At 38.5% G+C, this 13,260-nt stretch overlaps 1 protein-coding gene across 4 annotated transcripts in view; it reads right to left on the reverse strand.

Moving 5' to 3' along the window:
• The window catches only part of LOC107845474, a 53,865-nt gene that overhangs the window by 1,261 nt on the left and 39,344 nt on the right, over positions 1–13,260 (reverse strand). The window contains exon 6 of one of the 4 annotated variants that reach the window (XM_047397899.1): positions 7,809–7,879. The exons of 2 other annotated variants lie outside the window; for them this stretch is intronic. In XM_047397899.1, coding sequence (XP_047253855.1) covers positions 7,822–7,879 — 58 coding nt within the window. In that variant the 3' untranslated portion in view covers positions 7,809–7,821. Of the gene's footprint in view, positions 1–7,808; positions 7,880–13,260 lie in introns of those variants that run through there. One more of the 4 variants, XM_047397898.1, reaches the window with a different exon arrangement.

Below are 13,260 nucleotides of genomic sequence, written 5' to 3' on the forward strand. Positions count from 1 at the left end.
TCAACATCTATATCAAAATCAATCTTTCTCATAGTCAAAATCATCTCGACTCTGCGAGTTCAAGGTCAATGTACTCAAATGATTATTCTTTCAATTTGACAATTAAATCATGACAACAGCTTTTGAAAAGCACTTGAGACCTTCAATTCATAATAAGAATACATATCCCGTAGTACAACTCAAATCACGACTTTTATCTCGAAAGCCTTTAGAAATATCAATTCGTTGTAGTAGTATGCAATTCATAGCATAAATTCTCAATTTAAGTAGAGTAATGAAGTAATCATGTGTATCCATATTGGAAAAAAATTTCAAAGTCTTATAAATCCTTCATAAAGTAATTTGAGTGTATACCCATTTTCGAATATCATGAAATTTAAATAATAGAACTCAACCTTTTTAAATGTCAAAATGTAATAATTTATCAAGTCATGACAACATTAATATTTTTGAGAAAATATCAAGACTCATGGTAACATCTCAAACGTTATATCTCAATATGCTCAATGATTCAATTTCGTCATAAAGAAGCTTTAAGCTTATCATAAATCTCAAAATCATTTCAAAATACCATTTCAACATATATCTCGAAATCATTCAAAATAAAAATATGAAATTTACAATTATAGATATCAAGACATCTCATGTCTCAAATATATATTCAATAATTCAAATGGTCATTGGGAAGCATAAAGCTTGATACATATCTCAAAATTCAAAATACCACCTAGTGGTAAAAGTGTGTAATTCGCAATGATAATTATTAAAACATATTATGAAAACATTGAGATAATCATACAAATCAAAGTTTATTCATTCAACCATCATAATCTCATAATCGAATTATTTAGACATAATCTCACTTGCAAAATCATGTAAAACCATAATAAAATTAAAGCTTTGGGCACAAGAACGGAAGATTGCTCTTGTTCAAAACCCCACATACCTTGAAATTGACTTCTTGATTACGGAATCCTGTTTGGACAAATAATGGGTGCTCCTCGAAGGTCTTGAAATGAGGAGTTCGTTTATCGGATTAATTTTAGATTTCTACGGTGAAATTGAAAGATATTTGGAGCTCAAAATGGACCTAAGGTTTAGTTCTCTCAATGTTTTTGATGGAAGAACATGAATTTTATGGCTCAATATAGGTATAAATGAACAATTTTCGTCCATGAAGTGAAGGCATAATGACCAAAATGCCCTTAAAAATCAAATAATCCTCGAATCTGTCCTTTGGTGGACTATTTTGATAGTCTGAAGTAGATCAACTATAACGTTTTACTCCGATATCCAAATTGGATGAAACCAATTTCATTAGAAAGAGGACTCTCATATCTTTCCGTCGATATATAGTATCTCACCCAGATCATTGTGTACGAGGAGTTATGATCATTTGAAGTTGACCCAAAAATTCACTTTTGATAGGTTGAAGTAGATCGACCATAACTTTTTCTCCAATAGACAAATTGGATGAAACCAATTATCGGAAAGAGGACTCACAGAGCTTTCCGTTGATATATAGTAGATCACCCAGATCATTATGTACAAAGAGTTATGATCATTTAAAGTTGGAGCAAAAATACGTCAGGCCTCAGTACTTTTTTTTGCACGTTTTACTGTTCACAATTCGATCGGAATGGTCGTAACTCATCGCTCGAGTGTCCATTTTTGATGATCTACATATCGTTGGAAAGCTTATTCGATACTCTACGCAATGGTAGGTCAACGTCTTAGAAATACTACATAGAAAATTTATTGATCGCTCTAAAGCGTAGAACTCGATACGTTTCTCATGAAATCTTTACGAAGAAAATTTTTCGGGGTATTACAGACAGGAATTTAAGAGAGTTTAAGCGAGTGTTTACAGTTGATAAGTGTTGAAAATAATGGGCCCAAGGTGTCTTATGTGTGTGGAGTCTAAGTGGGTAAAGAGGGAAATATCCAAAGTGCCCTTAGTAAAAAGACTGAACAATTGTCGCTAGTGACTATGGGTCACTATACAACTTGTAAGGACTTACTACGACTTGTCACCACGAGTCGTAGTATAGAAGTAGATGAGGGACCCCTATCTGGTAACCCTATGACTCACTCCATACAACTTATCAAGAGTGTAACCAAGGAAAAAGCATTTGGGGTACATGCTGGTCACCCTACAATTTGGACACCATGACTTGTAATGAGTCTTTACGACTTGTAACCTCTAGTCGTAATTAGGACAGTAGCATAGGCTCCATTCACTGGTCAGAAAATTATTTGGCTCCTATGGCTCGTAAGGACATCTTACGACTCGTAAGGTCAGTCGTTGGTTTGGCAATGAGATCAAAACTTAGGGAATTTTCAAGGAACAAAATCTGGGGTGTTTCATTATCCCCCATTCAGGATCATTAATCCTCAAATGATGAGTCAAGGCATCCATTAGCACGATTTAACATAGAACACATCCACAATTTCCTTTAACAAAGATAGAAAAGAGAGATATTAAGAAATTACTCATACCTTAAGCACGATTATCCAAGGCTGGGAATAAGAATGGATATTTGGACTTCATGTCCTATTCAGCCTCCCAAGTAGCTTCTTCAAACTTTGGTTTCTCCGAAGAACCTTCATCGAAGACAGATCCTTAGTCCTCAAAGGATGGACTTGCATATCCAAAATTTCAATCAGGATGTCATCATAAGACAAGAAATCCGAAATACCCGCACTATCCAAAGAAACAACTAAGGAAGAATCACCCACGCACTTCCTCAACATCGAAACATGAAAAAATGGGCGAAGAGAACCCAAACTCGAAGGCAACTCCAACTCACAAGAGACATTGCCCACTCTCCTCAAAATCAAGTACGGGACAATATAACGGGGACTGAGCTTCCCCTTCCTTTCAAACCTTATTACTCCCTCCATGGGAGATACCTTCGAGAACACCCAATCACCAAATTCAAATTCCAACTCCCTTCGCCTCAAATCTGCATAAGATTTTTGGCGAATTTAGGCGATCTTATGTCTATCCCGAATGACCTTCACCTTTTCCATGGCATGATGAAAAAAGTCTGGATCGTACAACCTATTCTCACCAACTTCAAACCACCCAATAGGAGACCTACACCTCCTACCATAAACGGCCTTGAAAAGAGCCATCCCAATGCTAGAGTGATAGCTATTATTATACGCGAACTTTGTAAAAGGCAAATGATCAACCTAACTACCACCAAAGTCAATTACTAAGTGATAGTTATTATTATACACGAGATCTGTGAGAGGCAAATCATCAACCCAACTACCACCAAAGTCAATTACATAGGACCTTAGTATATCCTCAAACGTCTGAATGGTCCTCTCCGCTTGTATATCTTCTTAAGGGTGGAAAATGGTGATAAGGTTCACCTTTGTTCCTAACCTCTTTGTAAAGAACACCAAAAATGAGAATGGAATTTGGAGCACCATGCAAATTCACGATCTCCTGAATAAACAATTTCACATAGTCCTCCCCAGAATAGTTAGTCCTTATAGGAAAGAAATGAGCAATCTTAGTCATTCTGTCCATGATGACCCAAATCGAGTCAAACTGATTTTGAGATAGTGAAAGACCAGTAACAAAATACATATTAATCACCTCCCACTTCTACACATACAACTCAATTTCTTGAAATAACCTACCAGGTCTCAAGTGTTCCACCTTCATTTGCTGACACACCATGCACTTAGCCATAAAATTGGCCACATCCCTCTTTATGTTATTCCACCAACATATCTCTTACAAGTCATGGTACATCTTCGTCAAACCAGGATGATCATGGTACCTCAACCAATATTTGTTCTTGAAGCCCATCAAGATCGAGAATACACAATCTATCGTGGTACCCTAAAACACCATCACCTCAAATCTCAAAAACCATAACCTTCTGTTGACTCACATCATCTTTAATTTGCATAAAAATAGGATCCAAAACCTGTTTCTCCTTCACCTCAGCACCAAGAGATGACTTCACCACCTCTTGAACAATCACATCACCATCCTTAAAGTCTAAGAGATAAACTCCCAAATTAGCCAAATGGTGAATATCCTTCACCAACCATTTCTCCTCCTCGGGAACATGAGTCAAGCTTCCCATGGATAACCTGCTAAGAGCATCAACGACTACATTAGCTTTACCTGGATGATAATGAAGACTCATATCATAATCTTTGAGAAACTCAAGCCATCTATTTTGCTTGAGATTCAACTCCTTCTGGATGAACATGTACTGTAAGCTTTTATGATCTGAGAAGATATCCACGTGAACTTCATACAAACAATAACGCCAGATCTTTAGTACAAACACCACATCCAATAATTCAAAGTCATTTGTCGAATAGTTCTTCTCATGCACCTTAAGCTGCCTAGAAGCATTCACTATAACTTTGCTATGCTGCATCAAAACAAAACCCAGTCCCACAAGGGACACATTACAATAAACAACGAAACCATCAGTACCCTCGAGCAGGGTCAAAATAGGAGTAGAAGTCAACGTATCCTTCAACTTCTCAAAACTACCGTCACAAGAATTCGACCACAAAAACTTCTCTTTTTTGAGTCAATTTGGTCAGCGGGGTAACAATAGACGAGAAGCTCTCTACAAATATCCTGTAATAGCCAACTAAACCTAAGAAGCTTCGAATATTGGTTGGAATCGTGGGTCTAGGCCATTTCTTAACCATCACAACTTTTTGTGGATCCACCATGATATCCTCACTAGAAACAACATCACCCAGAAATGTAACAACATTCAACTAGAATTCACAGTAGGAAAACTTAACATACAAATGTTGATTCTTAAGGGTCCACAATACTTTATGGGGGTGATTGGTATGATCCCCCTCACTTTATGAATACACCAAGATGTCATCAATAAACACAATGATGAACAAGTCCAAAAACTGATGGATTACTCAGTTTATAAGATCCATAAATACCGCCAGGCCATTAGTCAAATCAAAATACTTAAACAAAAACTCATAATGACTATACAAGGTATGGAAAGTAGTCTGAGGGATATCCACTTCCCTAATCTTGAATTGATGTTAACTCGACCGATGATCAATTTTGGAAAAATACTTAGCACCCTAAAGTTGGTCAAACAGGTCAACAATCCTTAGAAGAGGATACCTATTCTTCACTGTTACCTTATTCAACTGGCGGTAGTCTATATAGATTCAAAGGTAACCGTTATTCTTATGCACGGAGAGTACCGGAGATCCCCATGGGGAAACACTAGGACTTATAAAACCCTTTGCGAGAAGATATTTCAGCTACTCCTTAAGATCTTTCAACTCAACTGGATCCATTCAGTAGGGAGGTGTAGAGATAGGACAGGCAACCGAAAGAAGATTAATCCTAAAGTCTATTTCCCTATCGGAAGTAATACCAGAAAGGTCATCAGGAAAGACCTTAGGAAATTCATTAACTACAGGGACAGATTCCAAAGAAAAACCCACCAAGTTGGAGTCCTTAACCCAAAATAGGTGATACAGACACCCCTTGAAAATTAATTTTTGGGATCTTAAATAAGAAATGAACCTTCCCTTGGGCACTACGAAAATCCCTTCCCATTCAATCACTAATTCATTTAGGTATTGGAAACTGACCCTTCTGGTTCGACAATCAAAAGATGCATAGCATGAATAGAGCCAATCCATCCCCAAAATAACATCAAAATCCAAAATCTCCAACTCAATTAAATCCACCAAGGTCTACCTACCACAAATAAATACCACACAACCCCTATAGACCTTTTTAACCATAATAGAGTAACTCATCTGGGTAGTCACCAAAAAGGGGTCAGGAATACACTCAGGGCCAAAACCAAAATGAATAGCCACATAAGGGGTCATATAAGAAAAAGTAGACCAAGAATCAAGCTAATAATGCACATCACGGGATAAGAGTCACAATGTACTAGTAACAACATCAAGAGGTGCCTTAGATTACTAGCGGGCAGTAAGAGCATAGAGATGATTTTGACCAGTGCCGAATCTAAAAGTTGCATCCTTCGGTGTAGGAGCTGATGAAGTAGCAATAGGGACCTTATTAGCCCCAGAAGAAACCTTGCCCATGGGGAAATTTCTTTGCATATGTCCTAATTGACCATAATTGAAACACCTGTTCTTCTCCTTGCCAAAGAATCCATGATACAACTGATCACAAAACCAACAAGGAGGATAGGATGAGGCTGACTAAGCTTCACTGGCTTGAGACTGGGCACCCTATTCGATAAGAACATCACTGCTCTAGAAATGGAAATCACTAGATGACTTTGGATACGGGGCACTAGCCATCAAGTAAGAGTTAGAACTTCCCTAATTTTTCTTAGACCACTACTTACCACCTTTTTCACTCTGCTGCTGACCTCTACCCTGATGCAAATATCTGAACTTCTTACTTTGGCTCTCTCCTATATCTGCTTGCTTTCTCTTTTCCTCTTTAACCTGCTGCATATTCACCACAAGCCTAGAGATATCTATGTTATTATTCAGCAGTTCAGCAGTTCAGCATTGCACTCCAGGACAAAGTCCCGAGACATCCCCGAAGAAAACTTCCTCATCCTAGCCCTCATAGAAGATACCAACTCCGAAGCATAGCAAGACAATTCATAAAATTTTAGGGCGTACTCTTCACACTCATCCTACCTTATTTCATTTTCACAAACTCCTCAGCCTTGGACTTTTTCAACTCTTGAGGAAAGAAACGATCAAGAAAAGCACTAGGAAAATCCTCCCACAACACCAACTCTGCATCATCACCCTTATATTGATCCCACTTCTCACACCACTAATATGCCACATCTTTCAACTAATATGAGCCAAATTCCAGACCCTCAGAGTCAGAAGCATGCATAACTCAGAAAATCTTCTCCATCTCATCTATGAACCCTTGATGATCCTCCTTAACCTGAAAGCTAGTAAAGGTCAGATGATTGAGCTTCATAAACTGGAAAACTCTAGTAACTTTAGAAGAACTCAAATTAGTATCAACCAGACCCGACTGATGTGACTGAGATATCACCAATTGGGTCAAAAGATAAATAGAATGGTGGAACTCGACATTAGTAATATCTTCTTGGGGTGGTGGGGCATGATCTTCATCAACCAGATAAGACCAAGAAGGATTGAAGGGACTGGTGGAACTCTATGAGGGGCATTATAATCAGGAGATAGGACCCTACACTGGGTCTGTGCTCTGTAAGTAGGATGAGTTCCATCCATATTGTCTTAAGGTGGGATAGAAGAGGTTCCACGAGAATCAAATATTCTAGGAGGCATGATCTGAAATGCTAACAAATAGAAATTAGAGGAGATTCAAGACCTTAGACTCTATAGCCTAAAAATAGATCACAAAAAAAGAAACATTCCTAAATGACTCGTAGCCTTTCCCTTATAAGTGTGGTGCGCTACACACCCATACCAAATTTGATACCAAACGTAGGATTGATATCAAATTTGTCACAACCCAAACCAGGGCCTAGCCGTGATGGGTATCTCAAGTCCACCGAATACTGAAGACCACCCTATTTCCTAGTCAAATAGAGCACAACATACCTTGCAGCAGATGAATTCAAAACATATAACAAGATACAATAATCAATGATAAGGATGTATTAAGGAATCACAATACTAAATCCCAATCCACAGTAATCCATAAGGCCTCTAATCCAAACCAAACAATCTAAGTCGGTACATGCCCCCGATGATAGCCCAAAATAAATCTAAAGAAAAGTCTATGACAACAGATAAACTAAGAAGTAACGACCTTCCGAAAAAAAGAGGCTCACCACATTAAGCTGACTATCGAAAACCAAAGAATCCTATTACCGTGCAAGAAAATTTGAAGTTCCTTTGAGCCCTGCATCGCGTGGGGATACAACATCCGTAAATAGTTAACGGGCTTAGAGCTAGCATGAAACTCAAGGATGAAAGGTAAAATAATGCCATGATGAACAGTTCAAAAACATTCGGAATCAGTGTACACCATCATATGCAAATACATACATATATATATATTACATGCCGGGGTTGGGAATAAGGCTTATCATGAATGTAAAACATTATCCTAAGCTATGTAACTTGACCATTATAAAACTACCCACGGGCTACATGGGTCCAGTTGTCTCCCCCTCCCCCTGGTTGGTCCCCAATGCGGGTTAGCCATACGAACCGGAGACATCATAGAAGGTTGGGGAATACTTGTACCCTACACCATCCATGATACAAATATATGTATAGTGTGACATTATCACACGATCATCAAGACCAACCCTCACGTCGGCAAACATGAGTTTCCAGTATAAGTCCTTCAAGACTCACACCTCTATGACTAGCTACACAACTCCCTTTAAGCCCAATTAAAACATTTAGCACATTACTCATTCATCAATTCAAAGAGTCAATCATTAAGGCATTATCAAGTGGTATCATCATACCGACTATAGCTTCCAAGCAAATTTCATTAAGCCATCACTTTGGGGAATCTTTGTATCCCAGACTCCAATATTAAAATCAACTTGGGGATTCCTTTTACCCCCTAAGGTTTTAAAAATCATTCTCATCCGTTTTGCTATTCATGTAATGCATTAGTTGTAAGAAAAGTAGGCCAAGCTAAATGATTAATCACATTCTAAAACCAATTATGCAAGGGGGTTGGGGTTCTCATCAATTTCAATACCAAATCCAATTATTTTTGGGGGAATACCTTGACCCCCATTATAATTTCAAACCAAATTCAATACCAAAATTATCAAATTAGGGGAATACCTCGACCACCATTCAAATTCCCACATCTATGCACCCCGTTAGTTCATAACACGAAAACAAATCATAAACAATAGCATTAAAGCCATAGGAAATCAATTCAAGATGCATTCATTCTGAAAACCTCGAACCCATATTCACAAACCACAATTTAATCATATGGATACAATTATAAACACATGTTTTTGATAAAATAATAGTAGGGAAAGAGAAACATGCCTTAGACACATGAGAAATGGAAAGTAATTCAGAGCTTGGGACCCAAAAGATGAATATATGATGAAATCCTTATGTTTTCTCGGGGCTTTGAGTTTGAGAGTATAATTGGGGAATTAATCACTTAAAAATGAAGGGAATAGGCTATATTATGATTAAGGGTCGTACATAGCTGGAACAAACCCAATACCCCTCATCCAAAGTAAACAAAGTAAGACTACACAAATTTTAGATAGGGGCATGGCATGTACCTTATCACGGAGGCTAACCTCCATGCCATGGACCCTAACGTGGATATTAACCTTTGTGTCACAGACCCTATTATGGAGATTATCCTCTATGACACTAGGATATAGCAGAGTCTCACTACCTCCGTGTCCCAAAACAATCTTGAACCTCATCCAAAAATTTCATAACTCACGTGGGATACCCCTTTCATATGGCTAAACACAATTTAAGTAAAAAATTGACATTTCGAACATGGGAGGGCCTAAAATAAAATGCCCAAAATTTTGAGGGTTTTATATCATCCCTCCATTAGGATCATTGGTCCCCGAATGATGAGCTAGGACATTTTTCGCACATGAATAGGAATATCACACCACAACCAAATGATAAACCCGAATAATGAAAAGGCAAAGATGAAATTCATACCTTAAGCTCCTTCGCCAGACATACGAAATAAGAATGGGTACTCAGCCTCCATATCTTCTTCCGCTTCATAAGTGGGTTCTTCCATATTATGGTTCCTCCAAAGGACCTTTACTAAAGCTACATCTTTAGTCCTCAATTTATTAACTTGCCCATCCAAGATCTCCATCGGAACCTCCTCATAGACAAGGAATCCAAAATACCAACATTCTCAATAGGTACCACTAAGGAAGGATCACCCATGCATTTCTTTGACAAAGACACATAAAACACAAAGTGAATAGAGCACAAATTTGCAGGCAATTCTAGCCCATATGCAATATGCCCCACTCTCTTAACACTCAAATAGGGGCCAACGTATTGGGGACTGAGCTTCCACTTTTTTCTAAATTGCATTACTTCCTTCATGGGAGATACGTTAAAAAATACCCGATCACCAATATCGAATTCTAGCTCTCTTCGTATGATGTCCGCATAGGACTTTTGGCGACCTTGGGGTGTCTTAAGACTATCCTGAATTGCCTTCACCTTCTCCATGCTTGATGAACTAAATCAGGACCGAACAACCTTGCCTCACTGATGTGTGAGCCAATGCTAACACATCTGAAGCTTTTAACTCTGAATAATTGCGAAGTCTTAAGCAACTTTTGTTGTTTTTGATCGTTTTTGGGTGTTAATGCAGATACAAGCGATTGGGGAGGAAACCAAAGGAAAGAAGAATAAAATAGTTAAAATCTGGTGGAAATAAGCTGAAATGTATCTGACGATCATTTTGAAGCATCGTCATACATGGGACAAGCTGTCAAAGTCACCGTCAAGATTAGACAGAACCTGAGAAGATTAGAAGAACTGTGATGATGATTTGGAAGGGCCATCAAATATTTGACATCTTGTCAAAATAGTCGTCAACCAGAGGGCAGAGTATGTTGATTTCCAGTGAAGTGTGACACCAGTTTGCAAGCGCCGTCAAGATCTTTGACACGCCGTCAGGATTACCGTCTGAAGAATCAGAAGATAACAATTCAATGGAACCTTTGACGATATTTTGCACACTTTGTCAGGTGTCTGATGCGCCATTAAAAGCATCGTCGTCTAATTTGAAGAGATAACTGAAACTTTAATTTTGTTTCCTTAATTAGGGTTGACTATTTAAAGACTTGTTTTAGGGTTTTTAAAAGAGGAATTGGTCATTATATATTAGACATTAACTCTGAGAAGAGTGAGACGTGCATTGCTCTCTTTCATCATTTATTCTTCTTGTTTCTTATCAACTATTTTTGGTCTTCGACCTAGTGATTAAATTGAAGGAACTACTTGTTTTTCATCCATTCGTAAGTTGATCCTTATCATCATGAATTCAACTTGTCATGAGCGTTTAATTCCATTAGCCGAAGTTATGGGATCCATGGATTAGGGTTTGATATGATGCTAGGTGTTTAACGGATTCAAAGAGTAGTAGAACGTCTTAAAATTCTGTTGTTTTAACTGAAATCTAGTGGTTGCAAACATTAGATTATGCCTTAGGTTTTATTTTCTTCTAACGGAGAAATAGACTAAAGGTCGTGAATTATCAACAGGGACTCGGAAGCTACCAACCTTCTGTTTAACGATTGATGCCATAACTGGATTAATCTACCTGAGATAACATCCTATTGGAAATAGATAAGTTATCTAAGTTTGAGAGAATTAAATAATAAATTGTCTAGTGATGTTGAGAGATAAGTCAGAAAGTATCATAGTCAAGGATATTTTGTTGTTTCTACTTACTCCAAGAATCCCAAGCATTACCTAGTACTTGTTAACTCCCAACACCCATGGTGAACATAACTCTGGTTTCTCATTTATATTGATTACAACACTAAAATATTGAAAGTGACAATTGACTCTCTGTGAAATTTAAACCCCCATCTTTCGGAAACAGTAAACTATCAGTAAATCATTTCGTAAACAAATCAAAGTTCACACCCTATTCCCTGTGGGATTCAACCCAACCTAGTTGGGTTTTATATTGATAACGATCGCTTACACCCATTCAAGAGTGTAATTTGAGCGTTATCAAAAATGGCGTCGTTGCCAGGGAATACGATTGTAGACTAAAATTTGTGCGCAAAAATTTGCTGATAGTTAAGTTTCATTGATTTACGTTTATGTGTCGTTTTTGTTTATTGTAGGTACTGTGTTGTTTATGCCAAACACAAAAAGTTTTGGAGCACTACTATTACCAATCAATCTGGAACCTCAACTGATAGGAAGAATGGCTGAACAACAGGAAGCAAAAAGACTAGCTGCTATGGCAAAGGCTCAGGTGAATGTGCAAAATTTGGGTCAACAAACACGTCACCAGAACCCTGATGATGAAGACTTGGGTGATGAGGAATTGCTGAATTCTCAAAACCCAAGGAGAGCTGAACAAGTTGCTGCACCAGTGCAGTGAAAAGTCAATAGAAATCGGCCAGTCCGAGGAAGATATGGGAAACAGACTATGCAATATGAGGCTGATGAAGATGATGAAGGAATGAACGGAGCTGGTGCAACGGGTGCTATCATTCCTCCACCGTTGGTACTAGGTGCAAAATTCAGCATAAAAAGTACCATGATCCAACTCCTGAATCTGAAGGGGTTATTTGGAGCCTTGCCTGGTGATGATCCTAACATGCATTTGGTGAACTTCATCACTATTTACAAATCCTTTGACAATCCGGGAGTGAGCCAGAATGCGATCAGGTTGAGATTGTTTCCTTTGTCTCTGTCTGGGGAGGCAACAATGTGGTTGAATGAGTTAGAGCCCGATTCTATAACCAACTGGAGACAATTGAAAGACGCGTTCCTAGAATGGTTCTTTCCACCCTCCAGAAGGGTACAGTTGAGGGACAAAATTAGCAACTTCAGACAGCTTCCAACTGAAGCACTGCGCGAAACCTGGAAAAGATTTAAGAAGAAACTTGCACAATGTTCGAACCACAATATGTCGAACCTGCACTTGATGGAGACTTTGTACAGAGCTTTCAACTCTGTGATGAAGCCTATTGTTGACAACGCTGCAGGTGGTTCATTTATTGACCTCTCTTTTCTAGATGCTTCTGACATGCTGAATAGAATGACCAAGCAGAGTCGAGCTTGGCACACTAGGGATTCTGTAATGGCTAGCCCGACTGTTGTTGGTGGTATTACTGCGGAGCATCGTAGAAGGGATGAGGAGCGAGATCAGGACATGCCCACTTGAAGACACAGATGGACTTATTGGCCAAGCACTTGCTATTCGGCAAGACTGAAATGGTTAAGGCTATGGAATCTCAAGGTACTGTGTCTACAGGTGCTGATACTGAGGCAAACTATGTACGTAATCAGGGATTTTCCAAGGCAATAGCCAAGGGAACCAAGGTCAGACTTTCTATGACAAGCCTGATTATAAAGATAGGGAGTAGGGACATTGGAGAAATAATAATGACAGGAGTGGTTTGTATATTCCTCCTAGAAGTCGGGATACTGCGACGACTAGTTCTGGCAAGATGTCCATGGAGGACATGATGGACAAGCTGCTGAAGAGATTTGAAGCTACCAACTCGGGGGTAACTACTATGAAAAGCGATTTTCTACCCTCAGTCAGTT

Source organism: Capsicum annuum, chromosome 10 (genome assembly GCF_002878395.1).
Source record: "Capsicum annuum cultivar UCD-10X-F1 chromosome 10, UCD10Xv1.1, whole genome shotgun sequence".
Classification (NCBI taxonomy): domain Eukaryota; kingdom Viridiplantae; phylum Streptophyta; class Magnoliopsida; order Solanales; family Solanaceae; genus Capsicum; species Capsicum annuum.